This window comes from Lissotriton vulgaris, chromosome 9 (genome assembly GCF_964263255.1).
Source record: "Lissotriton vulgaris chromosome 9, aLisVul1.2, whole genome shotgun sequence".
NCBI classification, from domain to species: domain Eukaryota; kingdom Metazoa; phylum Chordata; class Amphibia; order Caudata; family Salamandridae; genus Lissotriton; species Lissotriton vulgaris.
This window is the reverse complement of record NC_141697.1, coordinates 1,040,923,021-1,040,948,854: the sequence shown is the minus strand read 5'-3', so window position 1 is coordinate 1,040,948,854 and position 25,834 is coordinate 1,040,923,021. Positions and strand designations below refer to the sequence as shown.

Below are 25,834 nucleotides of genomic sequence, written 5' to 3'. Positions count from 1 at the left end.
TTTACAATGGCAATAGTTATAACTTTCGCAAATGTGACACCTATAGCATTTGTAATGCAACATGTTTTGTATTTACGTGACTTAGATGTATTGATATTACAAATAACAATGGCTTTTAATTCTTTTAAATAATGTATTTAATTTGTAATAGCTTAAACTTTTGAAAATAACTTTTGTGAAGATTATGTTCAGTGTTTTTTATTGTGACGAAAATCTAAGAACAGAAGTAAAATATTAACATCTTTTTGTGATTTGTAATGAAGCGTGAAAGCTTGAAAACAGCTTGAAACATTGAAAGAACCAGTGATGCTGTGGTTGCGCTGAGTGATGCTGTGGTTGCGCTGAGTGATGCTGTGGTTGCGCTGAGTGATGCTGTGGTTGCGCTGAGTGATGCTGTGGTTGCGCTGAGTGATGCTGTGGTAGTGCTGAGGGGAGCGGGACGAGAGGAGAGAGGTAAGAGGGTAGAGAGTAGATAGGAGAAGAGAGGTTAGAGAGAATAAGAGAGGGGAGAGAGGAGAGTAAGGAGAGGGGAGAGTGAGGAGAGGGAGAGGGGGGAGTGAGGAGAGGGAGAGGAGAGAGGGAGAGGAGAGATGGAGAGGAGAGAGGGGAGTGAGGAGAGAGGGGAGTGAGGAGAGAGGGGAGTGAGGAGAGAGGGGAGTGAGGAGAGAGGGGAGTGAGGAGAGAGGGGAGTGAGGAGAGAGAGGAGAGAGGGTAGTGAAGAGAGAGGGTAGTGAAGAGAGAGGGTAGTGAAGAGAGAGGGTAGTGAGGAGAGAGGGTAGTGAGGAGAGAGGGGAGTGGGGAGAGAGGGGAAAGAGAGTGAGGGGAGAGAGGGATTGGAGAGGGAGGAGAGGGGCGATTGAGGGGAGGGAGGGGAGAGGGGAGGGAGGGGAGACACGTTTACATGCATAAAGAGCAGGATTTACGACTGCTAAGCATTCACTAAAGGCCATCTTCCCCCCTCCCTTTGCCTTCCTCCAGCTCTCGGCTGAGTGTTGATGCCGAGGGCTGTGTCCTTCGTTTTTTGGCCGCCATATTGGGTGTGGGTCAGGCTGGTGACGCGCGCTCTAGCAGCGCTTTAAAAGGGACTATCAGGATCTAGCGTGTGATTCTGACTAAGCTGCTTTTCCCTCCTGAGGCGGAAGCCGGGAGGTCTCCCTCTGTACTTTGCTTTTTTGCACTATTTTAAAGATTTCTGCAGTTCGTTCGACAGACTTGATTTTACTAAGTGTGTGGGACTTCCTAGCGCTCCTTGGCGCTCTGTGCTTATTCCCCCCCTCCCTTTGCCTTCCTCCAGCTCTCGGCTGAGTGTTGACGCCGAGGGCTGTGTCCTTTGTTTTTTGGCCGCCATATTGGGTGTGGGTCGGGCTGGTGACGCGCTCTAGCAGCGCTTTAAAAGGGACTCTCAGGATCTAGCGTGTGATTCTGACTAAGCTGCTTTTCCCTCCTGAGGCGGAAGCCGGGAGGTCTCCCTCTGTACTTTGCTATTTTGCACTATTTTAAAGATTTCTGCAGTTCGTTCGACAGACTTAATTTTACTAAGTGTGTGGGACTTCCTAGCGCTCCTTGGCGCTCTGTGCTTATTCCCCCCCTCCCTTTGCCTTCCTCCAGCTCTCGGCTGAGTGTTGACGCCGAGGGCTGTGTCCTTTGTTTTTTGGCCGCCATATTGGGTGTGGGTCGGGCTGGTGACGCGCTCTAGCAGCGCTTTAAAAGGGACTCTCAGGATCTAGCGTGTGATTCTGACTAAGCTGCTTTTCCCTCCTGAGGCGGAAGCCGGGAGGTCTCCCTCTGTACTTTGCTATTTTGCACTATTTTAAAGATTTCTGCAGTTCGTTCGACAGACTTGATTTTACTAAGTGTGTGGGACTTCCTAGCGCTCCTTGGCGCTCTGTGCTTATTCCCCCCCTCCCTTTGCCTTCCTCCAGCTCTCGGCTGAGTGTTGACGCCGAGGGCTGTGTCCTTTGTTTTTTGGCCGCCATATTGGGTGTGGGTCGGGCTGGTGACGCGCTCTAGCAGCGCTTTAAAAGGGACTCTCAGGATCTAGCGTGTGATTCTGACTAAGCTGCTTTTCCCTCCTGAGGCGGAAGCCGGGAGGTCTCCCTCTGTACTTTGCTATTTTGCACTATTTTAAAGATTTCTGCAGTTCGTTCGACAGACTTGATTTTACTAAGTGTGTGGGACTTCCTAGCGCTCCTTGGCGCTCTGTGCTTATTCCCCCCCTCCCTTTGCCTTCCTCCAGCTCTCGGCTGAGTGTTGACGCCGAGGGCTGTGTCCTTTGTTTTTTGGCCGCCATATTGGGTGTGGGTCGGGCTGGTGACGCGCTCTAGCAGCGCTTTAAAAGGGACTCTCAGGATCTAGCGTGTGATTCTGACTAAGCTGCTTTTCCCTCCTGAGGCGGAAGCCGGGAGGTCTCCCTCTGTACTTTGCTATTTTGCACTATTTTAAAGATTTCTGCAGTTCGTTCGACAGACTTGATTTTACTAAGTGTGTGGGACTTCCTAGCGCTCCTTGGCGCTCTGTGCTTATTCCCCCCCTCCCTTTGCCTTCCTCCAGCTCTCGGATGAGTGTTGACGCCGAGGGCTGTGTCCTTTGTTTTTTGGCCGCCATATTGGGTGTGGGTCGGGCTGGTGACGCGCTCTAGCAGCGCTTTAAAAACGGATAGTGATGTCTCCGCGCAGCGGACGCGTACAGCGGACGCGCCGGACCTGCGCCGGAGTCGTGCCAGAGTCCTGCCCGTCTGCGCCCGTCCGCATCTCGGTAGCGGACGGCGCGGCGGGGGACGGTGGCTACAGGCTCACTTACACCGCAGCGGATCTATTATCCTTCAGGACTATTATTGACACCTGTCTGCATGTTTTTCCTGGCCGTTATAACGGTAAATGCTGCTGTCCTGGCTGTGGGTGGTACCCTAGTATTTACCGGGCTTCTGAGGGGTCCCATTTACTCCCCATTAACAACTTCAAGTGCATATTACTTAACACCCGCTCTCTGCATAGGCACGCCTTAGACATTTTTGAGTTGTTGACATCCGAAAAACCATTATGTCTTATGCTTACGGAAACCTGGCTCAATGAGTCTTCCAACCCGGATATCGCGATAGCCATTCCTCCGGACTATATACTTTACAGACAGGATGGATCACTGGGTAAGGGTGGAGGGGTCGCACTTGTAGTTCAAAGATCTTAGTAGTCGTACCATCTTTGCCTATTTCTGGTTGCGAATCTCTTGCCTTTTCCATCACTTTGTCCCCTCATCAATCGTTCTCTGGGCTCCTGATTTATAGACCTCCTGGCCTGCGGGGTTCTTTCTTTGATGAGTTTCAATCAGCTATCACCACTCTTTGCTTGAAGGTTGAACACTGTATAGTGCTAGGGGATTTTAACATTCACATGGATGTTGAGTTAGACAGTGATGCAATCAAAATTAATGACATCACCGCCCCTCTAGGTCTAACTCCATACGTGTCGAGTGCGACTCATGATAAGGGTCACACTTTGGATCAAGTGTTTTCCACCATCCCCCTTATCACGACCTGTCCCTTCCCTGTTCTCTGGTCTGACCACTCTTTGATCTGTTTTCTAATTCAGGGCAGAAGTAAACCATCCTGTACAAACTCTAACCATCTCAGGCACCCCAGTAGGCCTTACCATAAAGTCACTCCTGAAAGCCTCGCTCAAGCATATCCCTGCATTCTATCAGGTCATTTGGAGAGTGACCTTGATACGCTACAGAAATGGCTGACTGAGAGGCTAGATGACCTTGCTCCACTCTCTACGCCTCGCGCATCCACCAAGCGTAGCTCGGCGCCATGGTTCTCAGAGTCTCTTGCTCTGGCTCGGCGTAACTGTAAGTTAGCCGAAAGACTCTGGCGGAAGCAATACGATGCGGAAGCCAAGTCCGCCTATAAATCATCTATTAAGTCCTATCACGCCGATATTCTGGAGGCAAAAAAGAACTATTTTTCCAACAGAATTGAGTCAGCATCAAACTCCTGTAAAGAAATCTTCACTATTGTCAAGGAGTTTGTCTCTCCCAAAGCCAGTGCAGTTCAGCACAAGTTCTCTGAACTTTGGGTAAATGAGCTGGCAAATTTCTTCACTACTAAAATCAAACTGATTCAAGAATCTTTCCCTCCCTCTGACCTCAGCTCAGTTCTCACTGATTGTAATCCTTCGTCCTCTTCATCTGAATCCAGTCCTGTCTTATCGGAGTTTCCAGTTCTGTCTACATCTACTTCTCTGGATCTCCTACTCAGGATCAAATCAGGCTCTCCATTGGACCCCTGTCCGGCGACCTTTTTAGCTAGTAAGGCCAAGATTTTGAACCCTTTAATAAATCCTGTTCTCAATCTATCCTTGACAAGTGGCACTGTCCCGCCGGCCTGGAAAAAGGCTATGGTTGTTCCACTCTTGAAAAAACTTGGCCTTGATCCGGAAAAGCATGTAAACTATAGACCAATATCTCTCCTACCTAGTTTAGCTAAGATCGTCGAGAAGCACGTCCACTCTGTGCTCTCCTCTTTCCTGGAAGACCATGGTCTACTCCACCCCACCCAGTCAGGCTTCCGCTCCAATCTGAGCACTGAGACCGCTCTCTTGGAAGTAAATGAAGCCATCAAGGAAGCTCTTGACTCAGGTGGAAGAGCTATGCTGGTGATGTTAGATCTGTCGGCGGCCTTCGACACCGTCCCCCATGAGGCCCTCTTGAGTAGACTCTATGAGATCGGTCTCAGAGGGACGGTGTTGAGCTGGCTGAGATCCTATCTAGCGTGTCGTCGACAAGTGGTCTGGGCCCCCCCCGTACTCTGCCGAGGTGCCGCCGATGGAGGTCGGAGTCCCACAAGGGTCGGTGCTTAGCCCGACCCTTTTTAACATCTTTATGACTCCACTGGCGGTACTGGCGGAGTCTCTTGGTGCCCAGATCATATCATACGCTGACGGCACCCAGCTTCTCTTCACTTGTAAAAATGGTGCGGAGTTTGACGGGGAGAGCATCCGTGGCTGCCTTGGGGCTGTCTTTGACTGGTTTCAGCGAAGCAGCCTCAAGTGCAACCCTGACAAATCGGAGGTGCTCTTCTTTGGCTGTCAGGTTGACCCGCCTTGGCAGGAATAGTGGCCGGTGAGTATGTCACCTCCATCATCTTCCTCCTCTGTGGCCAAAAACCTTGGGGTCAAAATTGATAACACCCTTTCACTGAAATCCCAAATAACAGGTCTCACCGGCACATGCTTCAGTCTGTTAAAAATGCAGCGCAAATTTCTCCCTCTGCTTCCTCTGGTCCACAGGAGGTTGATGGTACAGGCCTTAATTTGTTCTAGGCTCGACTACTCCAATGTTCTTTATCTTGGTCTTCCGGACTACCTCCTGCAAAGACTTCAAGTGGTCCAAAACTCCGCGGCAAGGGCCATTTTTGGCCTACCCCGCCATGCTAGGGCATCGGAGTTGCTTCTCTCCCTTCACTGGCTTCCTGTCAGGAAGCGGATTGTTTTCAAGGCACTTACGTTGGCCCATAAGGCTCTCCACTCGGTCGGGGCCTACTACATTCAGAAACAGCTTTTTTTCTATAAGCCCACTCGATCTCTCAGATCTGAATCTCTTGGCCTGGCAACTGTCCCATCCATTAGGAAAGCCAGGATAGGTGGTCGCTCGTTTAAACATATCGCCCCTAAACTGTGGAACTCCCTTCCCGTGGGTCTTCGCCGCATTTCCAATCTGCTGGCCTTTAGAAAGGCCTTGAAAACTTGGCTTTACAGTCAATAACTGGTCTGTCCCTTATTTCCTCATCTTTCTTTTCAGCTATGGGTCAGAAAGCGCCGGGACACTCCTTGGAGTAGCCGTGCGCTATATAAGACATCCATTAACATTAACATTAACATCTAATGCTTGCAAATTCCGCTACCCTTACCTAGTATCATCTCACATTAAAATCATTAAAATATGACGCTGAAGTTAATCACATGCACCGATGGGGAATGTGCGTTCAATTCCGCTCTGAAGAAATGCCAATACAAAACACAGAAAAACTGTAAATGTGAATTAAGCGTGTAGGAGCAAATAGCTTTGAGAATCACCCCCTTCCGCCACCACAGGTCGTTAGTCAGACTGAATGTTTATGTACAAGATTGGCGTGCATTCCCCTGCAAAACAGTACCATGCGGGCCCCCACTTGAGAATCACAGGGGGGTTTGCTGGAATAAAAGTTGGAAATGTGTGTTCACCTTCACTTGCAATGGCAAAGGATGCTTAAGAACAACGAGAAATAAATATATATGAAGATCTACTGCTTAAGTAGCACACTAAACTACCATTTGGAGGGTGTGGGGTGGAGGGGCGGATTATTGCGGGAAAGCCTTCATCTGCCTTCTGCATATGCAGGGAACCAACGGCGTCTGCTTTCATAGGCTGTTCGGGGAGTGGCTAATCAAAGGTGTTTTATCTCGGATCAGAAGAATGCGTCTGAGGCCCCCTGTGACGCTAAATACACTCACCGATGCACACGGAAACAAAGACCATTGAAAAGTTAAATGCCGCACAGATGCGTCTTTCTTCGAGATTAAAATGTTAATTCTGAATGTTCTTCCCCATAAATGCACATTAAAATCATTAAAATATGACGCTGAAGTTAATCACATCCACTGATGGGGAATGTGCGTTCAATTCCGCTCTGAGGAAATGCCAATACAAAACACAGAAAAACTGTAAATATGAATTCCCCGAGTTCATAGCATGACTAAATCACAACCATTGTAGGAAGAGAACAAGAGAATGCAGGGCGCTGTGCGAAAACAGGATGCACATAGAATTAAACAAACTGTGGTAGAGACCAGACGAAAAATAACAGTGATAAAACAGGTCTCACGATTATTTGTAAAGCATAAAAGAATCAGAAATATAGCCTTTTGAGCCAGAAAAGGAAGGAAAAAAAAAAGATGCCATGTTAAAATAAACGCGAGACACGGCCTGGCGGCGATGTAAAGTGAAAGTACGGCCGGCCTGGGCAGTGAAAGGGGAGGAGGGAGGAGAAATGCGAGTCACGGCAGCAGCAGCCTTTGATGTGCCGGCCAGCCGTGCAGTGAATAATTAGGGGAGGAGAAATGCCGGCTGGGGGAAGCTTGAGATGCCTGAGGAGGCTGGTGGCTTTGATGTGCAGCTTCTTTTTCTCGTGCACTGCAACAAATCTCCGAGATGGTTAAGCTCTGTTTAAGCCACAATATAGCTCGCCGGCTATGCGCAAGCGCATCAGCAGGCGAGCCCTAACAAGATCAGATTTCCTTAAATACGGGCATATGTTCACATATATTTGTATATAATGTTGATTGTTACCTGTCAGTGTAGTATTTTATTCTATTTGGTTTCTTGATTTGCTAGGGCAGAATTTGTATTTCACAATACTCACTTAACTGCTTGTAGCACAGAGCGGTGATTTAGAGTCTCATCTCTAATTCATTCTCTAGGTTCCTAATCATAATAGAAAAGAGAGACTTTAGAATCTGTTTACAGGGCTATTTATGTGAACTATATTAAAACCTGAACATCATATTCTAAACATGAACCATGCTTGGCAAATTGTTTTCAGCCATGAGTATTTACACATTTGCCTCTGTCTTTGATTATCACAGCAGTGTATGAATATCACACCACCTTCTACCAGCGTAATGGAAAGCACTGCTGCTGAATCTGGCAGCACAAAACTTCAATTTGCTCCTTTTACTAGTGCCCTCGATGCAGGCTTCTGGCATGAATTGACCCAGAAAAAACTCAATGAATACCGTCTGGACGAGACCCCTAAAAGCATAAAAGGATACTACTATAATGGTGAGTAGGCTCCAGTAAATCTGGGCTAAATTAATTTTTATTTTGAAGCATTTGTCCTTTTTGCTTACTTTTCTATTTACTCTACAGGTGATCCTGTTGGTTTGCCAAGTCGGTTGACACTGGAATTTAGTGCCTTTGATATGTGAGTGTTATTATTTAAATCAGTCCTTATTTTTTTAGCAAAACTATGTTTATATGTACCATAAATCATATATTTTTTGGCAGACGTTTCAAGACAGAAAAATATATCATAAAATTATGTGATTTATGTTTGTTAATATGAGGTGTTGCTTTTTAAGCGTGATCCTTCATTTCATATGGTAAGAAGCATTGCACTCTTCAGTCAGTTTCTGAATTATGTATTAATGGGCTATTCAAAAGGAATACACAGTACCTGACTACTGGTAGGCTTAGTATAATGTCATGCAGGATTGTTACACCTGTGAGCCTCAAGATGGTCTTCCCCCAAACCTGTGCCGTCACCCCTCCTATTTTTGCTGAATTTGTGTTTGTTGCCTTTAGAACTCTGTGCACTTTAACAGTGCTAACCAGTGCTAAAGTGCTCATGCTTACTCCCTAAACATGGTAGCATTGTCTTACATCTGATTGACATATTTAATGTACTTATAAAGTGGTATACTATATACTTAGGGTGGGTAAATTAAATGCTACTAGTGGGCCTGCAGCGCTTATGGTGTGCTACTCACTTAAGTAGCCCTGTAAAACATGTCTTCGGCCTGCAAATTCCACTAGGCAATATGACCCATTTGTCAAGCCTAAAACTCCCTTTTGAATACATACACATCACTCCTAATGTAAGCCCTAAACAGCCCATTGGGCAAGATGCATTGTAATTCGAAAGTTGGACATGTACTTTTAAGTTTTGCATATCTTGGTGGTGTAAAACATACAAATGTATGTTTTACCACTGTGAATAGGATAACATTGGCTTACCTTATTGCATTTAATAAGTGCTAATCAGTGAATGGGAGCAGGAAGGAAAGTAAGTTTGGTGTCTGAGGAATTGTAATTCAATATGCTCCTTAATGGTAAAGTCACATTTTAAGTCACAGTTCCGAAAATGCCATTTTCAGATAGTTATTGAAACATACAAAAGGTGTTGGGAGGCTGCTTGCAATAAGTGAAACCACCGACAATAGCTCTGGGTAGCTCTCTAATCCATTGTTATTTTGCTTACCATGCCACCTCGATTTGGACTAAGCCATATGCAAACCAGTCTTGGCCGTGTTCCTCATGGGAACAGTCCAGCCCGAGCTGCCAAGCCAGGTCCTCCCTGAACTGGAACACAAGCAACCCAGAACTGGTTTCGCCCTAGCTATGGGCTCATCAGCGGGGTACAGCTTGGTTCCAGTGACATGGTGAGCCTAGGGCGGATGTCTGGGCATTCCCGTTATCCTTCTACTTTACAGATTTTTCAAGTGTTGTCTGCGTCTGGATGACTGTTTGTGTGCAAGAGCGTGCATATGTGGGGGAGTGCGTGTCGGACCATGTGTAAGTGAAAGTAAGTGACTGTGAGTGATAAGGAGTGAATGAGAGTGAGTAAGAAAGAGTGAGTGACAGTGGAAATGAATGAGTGAGAATTAGTGTGAGGCAATGTGATTGAGTGAAAACGAGTACAAGTGACTGAATGTTAAAATGAGTGAGTGTGTGCGTGTCTCAGTGTGTTACGCTTGCTGACACTGGCTCCCATTTGTAATTCTTGACATATGAGACATCTGTGGTAGAATGCTTGCATTGGCATACTGGTGATAATCCTTGGCATAAGGGAGGGCAATTGTGTCATATATTTGGTGACTGCAAGCAACTGTGAGCATACCTCTGCCAATCAGAAACCCCAATTCTGTCAATGATACATGAGTGCACCTGTTTCGCAGTCAGAAAGAAAATGGGGTCAACTCCTGGAGAGTGTTGGACTTCATTGCCTCGGCAAATCATGAAAGTACTTGAATATGTTATGAGTGCCCTTTATGAACTTGCGGATTTTAGCAAGTATATTTGAAAATTGCGCTTTAGAATGTACTATTTGCAGCCTTCTAAAAATCTGCTCACTCACTACTGCAAGCTGCTTCCCCTTGGCTGACTGCATTCAGCTAGGGTGGCATATGCTGCCCAGCTTCACACATTCCACCTCCAACTGGCCCTCATGCTTGGTCCAACACTTGAATTGTGATTGCAATGTTACAGTGCATCTGTTTTTTTAAGCTGTATGCATGGCTGGTACTTTCATCAGCCTCAGATCAGCTGGATGACCCCCACATCTCATGCCGTCCGGGAAGGGGGGCATGGTGGAAGCTCCACGTTATTTCCAGAGGAAAGGCACAATTATGCTAAAATGTCTAGGTGTAGAAGTAAGTATTTCAGGGAAGGTACTATTTTCTTATTAATTCCAGAATGTGAAACTATTCCACATCTGAAAAAATTAAATTACCTGTAAATATACATGCCATGCGAGCATTATAAACCAAGAAAAAGTGATTACACACTGTATTATTGCATGCACAAAGAGTATATAAACATATACATTTAGCAATGGAAACCAGCATGGTATATGGAACCACAGTTATCATGGATAAATCTCTTTTGTTATGCACAAAGATGCACAAGAAGGATGCTTGTAAACCCCAAGAGATAAAATTCATAGAGAGTCTGTCACTACGATTCTCATTTTTAGGTCTCGCGCCTAGCGTTGCACTGTGTAGCGCGAGGCATTTTGTAATCGAAAAACGGGGTTTCAGCAGTCACCTTGGACTCTAAGACGCTCGTGCGTGTGCTTTTTTCTTTAGTGTTACCTCATTGGCCTTGGCGTTCTTTCCATAATAAAAGACAGCAGACTATTGGCTTTTGGCGCGAGCATTGCTTCTCCCATGGCCTATTGGTGTCTATTACGCGCATGAAGCTCGTAATAGACACCAATAGGCCGTGGGAGGAGCAACACAGCGATGGGCATGCTAATAGAAATGACACGCCTTACTGTGGCGCGCGTGCGTGCGTTTAACAATTACGGGCTTTTTTTTCTGACCTGCGTGCTTTAAGCAACAGTAAAGGAATGCCCTCTCCCTCTCGAAATTATGCTCTAGTTTTTTTTTGCCAATTGTATATAGCGCAAACTGAGCCCTAATGTATTGAAGCATTTTACGTAGGCACTAATTACATTACAGGGAGACAACGTTTATGGTTTTTTGCGTAGGCACGGGGATCACAAGCTTGTCCACAATCACAAAATGGTGAGCTAGTGCTGTGCCTCGAACTTGCTTCCCGCAAGCTCCAAAGTCGGCAACTTTTGTTTTATGCTATAACTTTACCCCCAAGAACTAAACCATTTGTAATATTTGTACAACAAAGCAATAGTTGTTTGTTACTTATTTTGTGCAGGCAACACCATTGACAAAGCCAATCATCATGGCTTCTTGTAGGTGTAATCTGAGTTTAGATTCCACGTGCCCGGTGCGCCAGTGAATTTTTGCACGGGCTCCCATTAGTACTGACCTAAGCAACACCCCTGCATGCCCCCCCTTCGCCTGCCTCTGCCGCGCATCTTCCATTAAGTCTGATGGCAATCTCCTGCTGTCGAACACGGGTGGTCACAAAATTAGGCCAATTAAGCTGCAGACCCGCGAGCCATGTCAGACGTTCAGGAGAAGTTGAAACTAATGATTGATGGGAGATTCAGAGGCGAGGAGTCGTTACTTCGGTCTTTAACCACAAAATAGAATTGCATTTTAACAAACCTTCTAATTCTGAAATACTACATTTATAATCCAATTATCCGTAAAGAGGGGTCTTGTGCTAAAATAATCGTCTTTCGTAATTCTTCCCACTCATGCGACAAAGCCGTTGTAACCGCGCTATGGCCGCTGTGAAAGGGTGAATAACTGCAATCGTACCCATTAACAAACACAACAGATAGACGGTATTATCAATGAAAGCAAGTGAGGTACACGTTCTTCTTTCAATCTACCTCTTGGGTTCCGGAGTAGCATGTTACTTGCCGAAAAAGCACTTTGACTCCTCGTCAGCGCTATATAAATGCAATTACAATACAATACTGTCAAAAGATAAGCAAAGATGTGTATTTGTGGGCTATATCAGCTCACCTGACAGATTTCTTTTAAGCATACCATAATGGAACTGTAAATTTGAGATGTTCTTTGTGAAATGATTGTATTTCGAATTAGTCACCCGCAAAGTGTCTGGACTAGCTTGTCCATCCACATTTAATGGGGTTGGCTGAGCTGCTGGATATAGCGTTTCAGTGACTGTGACAATCGTGCCCTTCACTGAGCTATTAGCACCCCCGGTGGCCTCTCACCCTGGAGAGCGCTCAAGGGACTCACGAAGTTGTTCCAGGCACAATGAATACTGAGGACTTCAGCTCAAATTACTGACATCACTTCTCGTGGGGGCGTCTGGCTCTTTCAGCAGCACGCCTGGGGCGAGAGGCTTTCCAGGCAGGGAGCGAGAAGGATTGCTAAACAGCGCAGTGTGTCAATGCACCAGCCAGGGCAATCTGTATGTAACCGGTGGGTCAGAGGTGCACTTCCAAGCGAGGCAGACTCAGACTTTTATCCTTCAAATGTTGATAAACTCATCTTTGTAGAGAAGGTTAACGGCTTCAATTTAAGCTCATGTAGACACCTCATACTGTTATGTGTGTAATATAAACGTAGATACAATTAGACAAAACTTCCACATATAATAGCATGCATTTTATTATCTGACGAATTAAAAGTGAAGGAAGTACCCACACAAAGTAAAGTTCTCCGCGTAAAATCGTATTTTCACTCAGCTGCCCAGGTTTGTGACAGCGCTTCATATCAGGTCATTTGGTAGGGTGGTTACATTCCGTTGATGCAGAACATTGATCCAGGAATACAGATCATAGTTTCGTGTTCTTCCGAGCTTAAGGTGCCCGGGTCATCCTTGAAACACTCCCATGGACCAGTTCGGACTCCACCTCCTTGTAAGAGGCCATACCAAGAGCGCACGTGGGCGCGCGTGCGCCCGTGTGTGCGAATGAATGCTCAGTACTGCTCTTCTACACCGCCTCTGCCCAGAACATCTAAATTAGATTTCGTTTCAACAGTGCACGATGCAGTCATCTGTACCCTGCCGACGTCATGTTGAAAACTCATGACTTTTGTCATGTACAGTACATCAGGGGTGTCCAACCATAGTCCAGGAGGACATGATTCATGACAAATTTTCAAGATATATGCATAAAATATACGTACACACTTTTCATCTAGACAGAACACTTTTCCTAGGCACCTGGGGTCTTACTGAAAATTTGCACGAGTCCTTTATTACCTGGCTTGAACACCCCTGGTGCGATAGGACTTTCATCATTAACACAACTTTACGCTCAGAGTTGGGTCACTAGGCGGTAACAGACGTGCAATAATTTTAACGCAGCACTCAGAACAGTATAGTCTAGATTAGATAGTACAAATAGAGTCCACGGCGTGATCCAAAATCTGTTTAATAGTGAAGTTCTCACAAATCCATCCGATAAAAGCAATGTATGAAGACTTGTACATATAAACAAGCATTTGCAATGCAATAGGTCTCGCAATTACGCGAGTTTGAGCTATTGAGATTGCAAATAAAAATGCCTTTTATTTTTGTTTTCGTTTTTAAAACATAAATAAAAGGCAGTCATTTACAATGCCAATAACGTAAACTCGCGTAAATGCGAGACCTATTGCATTGAAAATGCTTGTTTTTCAAGCCATGCCCAAGCAAGACTACAATAAATGGTCTCCATAATCCACATTCAGATTTGCAATAAAAGACAGAACACACACATACCCGCATCTTCTCTTGATATAGAGGAAAACACATTTTTGCAGCAACAAACTCCGATGGTAAATGCTGAAGGCAAAATGCAGCTCTTGAAGTATATAGTTAAGGAGTTTAACAAAGTGATCGCTGTAATAATTCTGATTGGTTTGCTCTCGACATGTGAAATTCACTATTTGTCTTGATGATGCACAGAATAAAATTTCAAATTTGTGCTGCTTTTAGACATTTGCTTTTGACTAGAGAGCAATCATTTATGACAGGACTGCAACCTCTCAGGGCCGTGTGCTAATTAGCAAGTAAATGCGGGGCAATTAATGATCTGATTTCTTATATAGCGCATACCTATTTGGGGAGCAGTAGAGTGCAGTACGTTCAGCTGGATGTTTGACAATTTTTAGAGATCTTAGCCTGCTCCACCGTTTTAAGCTGGATGAAAAGGGTGAGAAGGGTGTCTCTAAAGGTGGCCAAAGACGTATAACAATGAATCTGTTCAATGAGGCATGTCCTGAGTAATTATTGACTTGACGTGTGTACTAAAATCCTATTTACAAAGCATGCCACCTGACCAGTATTTGGGTGACTTTCTGTGATTTTTAGCTGAGCAAACCAGAAAGGACACAATCTGTCCTATTGTGAAAGAAATGTTGGGACTTGCCAAGAACATATGGGGGCTTACAACCCGCCCATTGCCTACAATTAGTTGGCTTTGCTGTTACTCTTATTTACTTACTTTCTATGGGATGGTTTTCATTGTTTCAGCCTTTCTATCCTGTGTTTGTCTCTCCAATGGATCATAGCGTCTTAACATTTCTTTGATTGGCTGGATTCTATGGTTCTTCTGCTCGTTTTTGGGGAACACGTTTTTCTTTTTATTTAAGAACTGTAGGAGAGTGCATTCGTTTTCTAGCAGTCCCCATCACATGCTGCCCATCCCCCGCTACATTGCTCCCTCTCTTGACCATGTGCTTCTCTCTTCCACTCGCACTTGTGTTGCTCTTTCTTGCCCATGTGGTTGCCCCCATGTGCTCTCTATTGTACTTTCCTCTGTGTTCTCGCCGCCCAGTTTAGCTACTCAATCCCTGCCTTGTTGCTGCTTCCCCCACTTTCTGTGTTGCTTCTTCACCATCCCATGTTGCTCCACCCTACCACTCCCCACCCCCCAACCCCGCTCATCCATTGTTTTAATAACCTAATGGCAACGTTTTTTTTTGTTTTTTTTAAAGCGCGCATTTGCGGTACTTAAAAAAAGTGACTGATTCATCTCAGATCGATAAATAAAAAAGGTGTAATTTTGCAGGCATGCACCTGCGTGGTGACGCAAGGTGTGTGCCTACTCAATTATACAGTGCCATTATGTCTTTTTATTAAAAATACAGTTTAAGCAATTCTGCACAGCAGCCACAATGCTGTACAGCATGGCTTAAAAGAAGCCGATAGGTCTTATAGGTGAGACATGGCTCTGCCAGTGCTTGTTCTGTTATTCCATTCAGACATCTGACGCAACAGGCTAAAACAAGCAAGGCCTATTGGCTTTGCCATTACATGTTAGTATGAAGAATTAGAATTGAAAATATTTCAATTATGATAATAAAAGACTTTGAACTAAACCTTACTAAGGTATGTGGACTGTGTAGTGGTTTAGGAGTGTCTGTCACTCCCATTCTCCTCTTCACACCACTTTCCTCTACAGTATCTTGTTCTTTTCAACATGTGTGCTCTTTTTCACCAACATCTTTATGGACCCCTCAAACTGTGTCAGTCTCATATGTCATCTTTTTCCTTTTCAGCACTATTATTTCGCTCTCTCTTTCTGTACACACTTCCATCTCACCATCCCCTATGCTCGCATCCCGCCCATTGAGTTGTCAGTATTGCATTTTCTTCGCTTTTGGTACTGTCAAAATTTCAACTGGTGTTTGCCTCCTTCAATCACTTTCCCTTGGAACCGAAATTAAATTTGGCACACAAGAGACAAATGCTCGATGTGCTCTACAGAGAGGCCAAGGGTTGGATGTGTATGTAGTTTGTTTGAACACCTTTATGAGCTCATGGCAGACCATGTGAGAAACTCACACTCCTTCAGCTACTGCTCCAGAGCCCTCAATTAATCCCCATCTTAAGCACTTAACCACAAACTAAACTTACCCACACCCTGAACTCACCCAGACACCTGGAGGTAATTCCGGTATCTGCAAGCGCTGTGTAGGACTTACTTGTGGTAACAGGAGGTTGTCGGAGGCCCATCCCCTTTGTCCACCACTCTGCAAACACGCCTCCTGGATACACATCTGGAAAAAGCAAATATCCTTAGGGGCAGCATGATAAAGTAAAACATGTGAAATGTTAATATGGACTTCATCCCTGACATGGATAACCTTAAGGTGTTTTAGAATTGAGAAACCAATAAATATTTTTCCTGTAAATTAAGAAGCTGAATTTGGGGCCTGATATGGACCCATATCAAAGTTGTGTTTTAATTACTGCCCAGTCTCAGACTAGGCAGAACCACCCACTTAAAACTGTAGTCTGCTCCACGTGAGAAGCTCTTTCAGGCCTGTGGATGTTTATTTCCCATTCTTTCTGTTTTGGCTTGTCCCAGAAATGAACTAGAAGTACCAGAAAGCAAATCAAATGCATCTTTGATACAACAGTACCAATTGGGAGCTCTCCCATACAACCATCACACCTCCATATTTCACATGCATCTGGAGTTGTGTCCTATAGAGAACCTCCGTGTTTTAAAACTTGATATCCATAAATATATTGCCCCTGTTCCAGTGATTCCTAATCTTGCCTACAACCCAGCCCACAGGCAAAGGCTAGATCTCCTCATTGTACAGGCCACACAATAAAATGTGTCTTTAGTAATAGCCCTGGTTGAGCAATTTACAATGTTCCTTTTCAAGCTTCTTACAAACGACATCAGAGCAGAACACACAACTGTGTTGGCATTCTATAATAAAGAATAATCCAGTCTTTCTCCACTTTGTTCCTTTTAAATGGTGCACAAAACGTCTGCTATAGCACTTGTAAAGTAACTGCCTCAAGGCTACTTAGCGCTATGAAATACCTTAATACGTACATGGTACTAGCATGATGGCTCAGTAAGTTGAACACTTGCTTTGCTGAATCGATAGGTTATGAGTTAGAATTCTAGCAAGGCTGACTCAAACTTTCATCTTTGGTATTTGGCATATCTGTTATTTATTAGGAATGGCAGAAATTCTGTATGAAGCACTACATAACAATTCTGTATGAAGCACTACATAACAATCCTTTATTTTTTTATATTCTAGTCCACCAAAAGGTAGTGCGTTCTGTGACCTGAGAGAGACAAGTCACACCGGTCTCGCTAGGTAGTGCACAACTGATGACATCACTGTTACTTAGGATATGTGGAGCAGAATTGTTAAGCCTTTATTAAAGTTAGTAGTTTTTATTCACTTCTTATATCAAATTATTTAGTTGCAATTATTGTTTTTCTTTTGCAAGAATCTACAAGCTTCGACCAGCAGCAGTGCTTCTGACACTTTTAGCGAGGACATGGCATATAACAGACAAAGTGCAGCAGCAATGGCAGACATCAAACTGGTTGGGACGAACTGGAAAGCATGATCAAAAAAGACAGAGTTGTACAAAAGAAATGACTTGAAGTTTTTAAATGTGTTAAGTGTTTGTTGAAAAGGAAGCGGGTGAGAGCAGTTTAAAAAAAGTCTTGAGTTTTGTATTGTATAGTTTGCAGTAAGTTTCCTAATCTTGCTGGCACAAAGTCTTCCCTGTAAGTTCGATCAACTGAAAAATGTAGAATGAAGATATTGGAATTGCACAAAAGCAAATTTCTCCAAAATGCATATTGCATGAATCTGGAGATTCACAAAGTCAAATCTGCCACAAAAATGTATGAATAAAATGTGGGCACTTCAGTATTCTGTTTGATACTGCTAACTATACTGCTAAAAAGTTGAGACTTTAACTAAATTCCCAAAACTCTGCAAACTCCAGAAAAACAGCATTCCTGATTGGAATCTGTAAATGTATACCAATAATCACACATGCTGTGTCTTTACAATGACAGTTTTAGACACTATGAAAATAACAATGCTGCCACAGGTACAAAATGCTAGGTTCTTCAGTGTTCTGGCAGAAAGGTCGATTGATATAGGAATACTGTCACGGGAGCTGGTTTATTTGTGATTCATTGTTTAAGCCAACTATGTTACACATTTGTGAGACATTGTCAGCATGAAAAGCTCCACTGTATCATGAGTGAATAGATTTGTCTGCAAAGCATTGGACAATCATTTGATATTCTTGGTCAGAAATATAGTGTCTTGGGTACAGACTGGTCTGCTATGAACTGTGATGTAAATCTGGATCTGTGAAGCAGTTACTGGATGAAGTATCTACACACCAGCGATGGGAAAACTGACCATTTACGGCTGTGTACTACTTAACTCACATTTTAGTACTCGCTATTTGTGTTGTTAAAAAAATAGCATACTTAGATTTAAAGAGGCTCTCAAAGGATGTTTCAAACTGTATTATTATACACCTAAGTGTAGAAAGGAACTATAGCTCCCAGTGTTGAAGACCAGTTGAAGTATTTGATAGCAGCAAATGAGAAGGGTTGGAAGGAAGCACAGGGCACTGATAGCATTCAGAAGAAACTGGGAGTCTACAGTCATTCATCTTGAGCGCTTTGCTACTGTTAGTGATGGATACTACGACAAAGCCATGGAGTTGCTTCATGACTTGAAGTCAGAGCCATTTTTTATTCATTTATTACACTTTATAATAGACTTCACAGGGCTTCCACAGTAAGTGTCTAAGGCATTTCTCCAGGAAGACAACCATATTTCCGAACTTTCATTAACCCCTTCGATGCTCATGACGGAACGGTTCCGTCATGAGCATCGGTTGAGCTGTGCTCATGACGGAACCGTTCCGTCATGACCACGCCCGTTTCTATTAGGGCTCAGCACCGGAGGGGAATCATGACCGCACGGATGTGGTTAAGGACTGTAACACAAGCTAATACAGAAGAAAAGAAAGTTAAAGAGAATATTTTGCAGGGCTCGCACTACTACTACTAACACAACTACTGGCAAAGTCAGGCAGAAAAAGCTGCTTAGATGAAATTCATGTTCAAGAAGACACCATTGAGTTAATAGACAATGCTGTTTGGTAAATAAATGAACATTTTATGCAGCATATCACTGGCAATCCACACTCTTTATTTAATAGTTTTGAATGGATCCTGTGGTCAGACTCCTTTTCAACAGATTAGAAAGTTTGGTAATCAAGAGTTTGAAGACATACTACACAAATGTGCTTACTGATTATAAAACTCAGTCTGCCCCTGGAAAAATGCTAGATTTCAAGATGTATGTCTTACTTTGAAAGAGACACAAGCTAGTAACCTGTCTTCACCCAGCTACTGAAAACGCTTCCAGGAGAAGTTAAACGTGTTTACAATTTTGGAAATCATGCTTTGTGTCAGACCCACAAGCGCAATATGTGGCCGTGGATTTAGCAGCCTGAATAGATTAAAAAAAATTGCTGCATATTTGTCTCATAGCTGACGCATTGTCTGTGTTAATGCAAATCTAAGTAGATTGGCCAGAAGCCAGCACTTTTGATCAAATCCCTAGAAGTCCTGCATAGACTGCTTGCAAACCCAAGACAAAGGCATATTTTCGACCAAACATTTCTAGAGCAAATAAGCAGACAGCCATCATTGAGTTAGAAGATAGACCCTTAGTTCTGCCTATAGTCTCTTGCATCAAAATATAACTTCATTGACAAATAAGTGGCACTTGCAAATGTTATTTCACCAACCAATATTTGGTATTTGATTTCTTGATACAAGGCAGTGTACCTCTCTTTATTCTAAGTAGTTACTGTGCCCAGAAGAAGCTAAGCACACATTTTCAATAATTCAGTACAAGTTTACCACATGTGAGTGAACATGGTTTTAGCAGCATGAGCTAATTAAACAAGTATTTGCAATGCAATATTTCTTGCGTTTGTGAGAGTTTAAGCCTTTGGCATTGTAAAATACAATGCCTTTTATTTATCTGTTTTAATAATTAACAATGTTTGACTGAGCCATTGGGCTGGGAAAATGATGTGTGTATTTGAAAGCCTCGTGTCATATGGTTTAACAGACAATAATGTGGCCCACCTAGAACAGTACACATGACAAACTCACATCTTGGTTTAAATGATGGTAATGTTGTCAGGGCACTACAGGTGGGAAAGCATTCTTGTTTAAAAGCTATTAGTTTAACGAATTTCAGTGTAGGGATATATTCTAGTGAATTAAAATTAAATACAGGAAATATTTTACCCGGAAATATTAATTAACATACTTTCAGGTTTGCTGGATCGTTTACATTCTAAATCGTTTTATGACTCGCTCCTGCTTTGGCACTTGGAGCCAAGCCAGACCTCTGGCTCAGATGTGCTTGGAATTTACAGGCTCACTCATCTCTACCGTAATAATAATGCTAAGGCCCGCATAACGAAATTTCTTGAATTTGGTGTAGGTCTGGGGGAGGGTAGAATCTCAAGTCACTGCTAAATACCACCCCCGCCCCTTTTCCTACAATCACAAGCTTTCTTCTTGGAACCAGGAATAACCTAACAAACCCAGAAATGGCATGTCCTTTTATGAGCATTTTTTCCCCAACCCGGGGAGAAAACTCCTGGCATTTTTCACCTGATCAGAGCAAGTGCAAAGTGTCAGCAGTACTGCCATTGTCCTGGGAGTGAGAAGTGTGAGGGTTAGGGAAGTGTGGGTGCAGCCTGGCATGTCCACTCTGCCTGCTGCCTCATTTAATGCCTGTCTGTCTGGCGTCCACAATGGAACGAGTGACTTCGTCACCACTCAGATTTGAGGTGAATTTGAATGAGAAGCCTCCTCGGCCTCTCTAGGGCCTGTACTGAGTTTCCCAATAGCACTCTGCATCCGCGAGAGGGTTTAGCAGAAGTAATGAGCGAGGCTGCGTTCACTGCCTACTTCAGGAGATTCCCAAATACTTTATCTTCTTAATCTCGGTCTGCTGTAAGTGATATTTCGGCGACTGTAAAAAATGGTAATACATCTGCAGCAAAGTTGAGAGTAATAAACCCTTACACATTTAAAGCCATGCTTTGAACAGGATATTTGTGGGTTCCTTACAGCAGCACTCTAATGGATTTTCTGAGAAAAATCCTTTACAGCTGTTCAAAGCAGTCCAAACAAAAAGGTTATATCTGGCATCTCAGAGTTGAGGAACTGCATTTGCAGCAAAACAAAAAGCATTTGCAATGCAATAGGTATCTCACTACGCGAGACATATTGCATTGCAAATAGTAGGCATCACGGACAACTGGAGGGAGGGAGGGCGTGGGGTGGTGGGAGAAGGCACGGACAACAGGCGGACGGGGCGAGAAGGCACGAACAGGAGTGCTTGCAGGGGGAGGGGGAGAAGGCATGGACAACAGGAGGGAGGGATAGGGGGAGTAAAGAAGGAGAACCTCTTTAAAGAAAATAGTGCTCACAGTCTAAATAACACGTACCGTGTAACACTCGAAGTAAAGGGGCCAGTCGCCATGGGAGGTAACAAATGAAGAGGAGGCGGCACTAAGGAGGGACTAACAAGCCTATTGATGAATCAGAAGCCAGTATTTAGGACAGACAATGACACAAGCCAATGACAAATATGGGCGAAGAGTGGGCGGGGCTTCGATTCGCTACTCCAACACAACAAGTCTCGCAGCGCATGCACACTGGCTCAGGCTCGACCTAAAATGAGTTTCGACCTTCTTCAAAGCTGACACACTGTTAGCATTAATGCAAATCCAGGTAAATGGCTCAAAAATTGATGAGCAAATCCAGGATAAAGACACATTATGTGACACAAACTTCCAGATTCAAAAACAATCCTCATCTTTCAAAATAAAGGAACATATTCTGGCTATAGCACCTTTTTAGCTCAGTCTGATTCACCATTCTCATTGTTACAAGTAAGCACCATTTGTACAACTTTATTTCACCAGCCGGTATTTGGTATTTCTCTAGTTGTTACAAGGCAGTATACATCAGGCAGCAGCTACTTAAAGACTTCCAAGAAAAAGTTAAACATATTCTACAAATGAAAAATACAAAATGGTAGTAGTGGCATATGAAATCACACCTCCTATTAGAATATAATTTAGGGGGTAAGTCTACCTTAAAGCAAAGTCATATGGTTGGGGCTAGCAGCAGATATCGGGACAACCTATTTCCAAGAGTGTCAGAGGCCCTTGATCGAGAGGCCACGGCATAATAATGAATATAAGAAGATGTCAAAGCACCCATCAGGAAGTCCACTGAGATAATGGCAGTCCACTGAGTAAGGATTCCAGTAAGTTCAATCCAGTTTGATTAATTGTATTCAAATGGAGTATTTAACACAGCACAGAGTAAGCATCTTTATGATGCACAGCAAACGTGTTTTTCATCACACAAGTGACTTTGTCAAGGCTCATAATATGAGGATAGAATCCAGATAGAAGAAACTGTACCCCATGTCAGCCAAATCCAAAAAGTTGTATGGCAGAAGAAATATCCGAGAAAAGTCAGTAGAAATAAGTCCTGATGACGCACAATAAAACACCTGGCATAGACGGCTTACTTGTCGAATTGTACTTCACATTTGCCTCCCTACTGGTCCTGAGGCTTGAAAAATGATGTAACCCATCCTTAGAAGTGGATGCATTGTGCCCAACCACCAAACTGGTCCTGGTTACTTCACTTCTTAAACCTGACCGAGGCTCAGTAGATCTGTCATCACTCTCTCTCATAACTACTGAATATAAAATTCTTAACATAGTGTTGGCCTACAGACTACTCCCCTTGCTTCCGAACCTGATCCACGCTGATTAATCCGGCTTTGTCCCACACAAGAGCACTGTTACACTGTTACAGCAAACAGGAGCACATCACTTAACATCCTCTGCTTCTATCAAGTGATGGAAATTGCACATGATGACTTCCCAGATGCTGACTGCATATCACTAGATCTCCAGCAGGCCCTTGATTCTTTTGAGTGGGACTATATGTTCAGTCTTGCAGTTCTTCGGTATACCCCCGCCTTTAATAAGTAGGTTAAATTATTATATGCTTCTCCTACGACAAATACTAAAACCGGCACACACATTTCTTTGAGTATGCTATAGGCAGTGGTAAATGTCAGGGGTGTCCATTATCACTGCTGTTGTTTGTACTGACCTTGGAACCTTTCGCACTATAACTTTGGCACGAGTCAGCATATTGGTGAATCCTACAAGGCCCACAATCCCATGCCATCTCTCTACACTCAAATGACACGTAAATACCCGAAACCTCAGCATGGATCTCGCCCCGATCGTCGCTCTTCTGCAGTTGTTCATGGACTTATCCGGCTTCCAGCTTAACTGTACAAAATCATATGCATTCTCCTTCTGGGACGCTGGCCAGCATGATAAATTTCATATGGGTTTGTTAGCAATACCTGTTGCATGCCACACATTCCGATACTTGGACATTTAGATCTATAGGTCCCCTGCGGACCTCTTGGACCGGAACCTCATTTAGGCCATTTCGGCACTAAGGGCACAAGTGAGTTCTGGGTCACATTACTCTTGTCAGTAACTGGTTGGCTAGCCCTTTCCAAGATGGTCATGCTGCCCAATCTACTTAACTTTTTTTGTAAATTACCGCTATTCATCCTGCGGAAGGTTTACGAAACCCTTGGTTCTCTCCTACTAGGCTTAACATAGGGCCCTAGTCGTCGACGCATTAGCCTTCAGAAACTGCATTTACCAACGGACAGGGGCGGACTGGGAGCTCCTGACTTTCGCTCTCATTGCTTTGCAGCCCAACTGCAGTGACTCTATCTTACTGGCTGGCTGGGATCCACCTACAGAAAATAGGTTACTCACAATCCATTGTGACTGCTGGTTGGTTATATGACCTACTGCTGCCAGGAGTGACACACCCCCTGCACTTCCTCTACTTCTTCACAATGTCCTACTGTATTGGAAGCCTGTGCTCCGCACCACACACAATATCCCTCCTTATGCCCCGAATGTGCCTCTGTACGGTCTGCCTACCCTGTTAGGCAGGCTCGCATGACAAGACCAGCGTCCTGGGAGGCTGTGGGGTTAACCAAAGTTTGTGATCTATTTAAAGATGGCTTGTTAATGTCCTTGTAACAGAATGATGGACTAGACTCTACTACAGAAGTCTTAGAGGTATTCTGATTTTTATCAACCCAATGCTTAGTGACACGCCAATAGGGCTGAACTATGAGATTCCTAGGCCTTCTACTCTTCCTCTTTTCTTGCTTCTTCTTCTGTCTTGCTGCTGTCTCTCTCAACCCGTCAACTTCCCCCTCAGAGGGATCTCTAGAAGGGATCCCCTGGTTCTGCAGTGGTCCTTCAGAGCCAGCTGCTCCCATTCGCCGTCACTTCTCTATTCTTCACACCATTCTTTTCCACACCTTGCCTCACGCTTCAGCTTCTCTTCTGGGTCCTTGCCATCATATCCCATTGTCGACCTTGTTCTTCTCAATGGAGGAATCGAGCTCAGCTACTAGAAAGCTGACTCCATAGTTCAAGGTACTCCTGGTGGCCTAAGTATCATGTCTTTTATGTGGGACTGCTGCTGTCTCCTTACAGTACCTCCCATCCAGGCATGGCCTATCGGGCTGTGGAGGAGCAGGAGTCTGGAACAGAAAATCAGTAGTGCTCTGCAGTTTGCCAGTTATGTGACAGGTCTGAAACAAAAAGCGTTGCAGAGCTAAACACCATCAGAGCATTGTCAGTCAATAACAAACACGTTCTATACAACAAATAGTATCATAGGGCTTCCATCGCCTACTTGATAGCCAAACGTTGCTTCCCGATCGTTGGGTAGTGACCTTCCCGGGGCAGTAGTTTCCCAATTATGTAGGCGACAGGTTGTAAGTCTCCATCTGAATCTGGTTGGGATAACACTGCCCGAGACCCCTATTGCAGGCGTCTGTTTGAATAACGAACATGCATTCCAAATCTGAACATATTAAAACATGACCATTACAAAAGGCATTCTTTAGCCATTCAAAACTGTGTTGGTGTTCTTGAGTCCACTATGCTATTTTGGTGGGCCATGTTTTGTGTAACAGTTCTGTAAAGCGGGGCACAAATCGTCGATAGTATCCAACATCCCAAAAAGGACTGAATCCCTTTTTTATCCTGGAGTCTGGGTAAATCCCTAATGGCTTGCACTTTGTCGACTTGGGGACTGATTTTGCCTTTCTGTATGTAGTAGCCCAAATACCCAATGGATGTCGTGGCTATCGTACATTTCTCAGGAATTGCAGTAAGGCCCACCTCCCTAAGAGACTGAAAGACAGCATCCAAATGTCGTAGGTGGTGTTCCCATGTGGAGCTATAGCTCACAGTGTCATGCAAATAGGCTGTTGCATAAACTCGAGGTGGACGAAGTATTATATCTGTGAGTCTTTGGAAGGTTGCTGGGCCACTTCTAACCAGAAAGGTAGAACCTTTAAAGTGATATAAACCGCGACGAGTTGAAAATAAGTTTTCTTTATCTGGCTGCTGGGCCGAGAGGGACCTGCCAGTAGCCTTTGGCCAAGTTGAGGATGGTGAGATATGAGGTTGAGCCCAGATTCTCGATTAACTCATCCACCCTGGACATAGAATAGGTATCAAATTTGGATCAACTGTTTAGCTGGCAAAAGTCCACACAAAATCTGATGGAACCATTATGTTTAGGAACTAGGACCACTGGGAAGCACCAAGCACTGTTGGAAGGTCTAATGATTTGTCCTTGAAGCAACTCCTTTACTTCTTTTTTCTACTGCTTCCCCGCGTGCTTCCAAGAATTTGATAGGGACTTGGTCTCACTACCTGATTACCTTCATTCAAAATATTGTGGCCGATAAGGGAGGTTTGCCCTGGGGTGGTGGAAAACACATCAACGTAGCAACCTACCAGGTTTTGTATTTGTTCTTTTTGTTTGGTGTCTAGGGTCTCTCCTTGCTGGACTGTTTTTCCCTCAAGTACCTCATGTTTTGGTACAAATGTGCTCTCCAAGGGTTGAGAATTGGTTACTAACATATCTGCAGAACCCTCCCTGACTCCCCGGTTGTTAGTTTCCCGCTTTTTGAGTAGATTAATATGGTAAATC

At 44.1% G+C, this 25,834-nt stretch overlaps 1 protein-coding gene across 2 annotated transcripts in view; it reads left to right on the top strand.

Moving 5' to 3' along the window:
• ATG7 (autophagy related 7) overlaps positions 1–25,834 on the top strand; it is a 1,270,091-nt gene that overhangs the window by 45,020 nt on the left and 1,199,237 nt on the right. Inside the window, exons 4-5 of one of the 2 annotated variants that reach the window (XM_086938958.1) lie at positions 7,617–7,812; positions 7,900–7,954. In XM_086938958.1, coding sequence (XP_086795084.1) covers positions 7,623–7,812; positions 7,900–7,954 — 245 coding nt within the window. In that variant the 5' untranslated portion in view covers positions 7,617–7,622. The remainder of the gene's footprint in view (positions 1–7,616; positions 7,813–7,899; positions 7,955–25,834) is intronic. The other variant, XM_086938957.1, reaches the window with a different exon arrangement.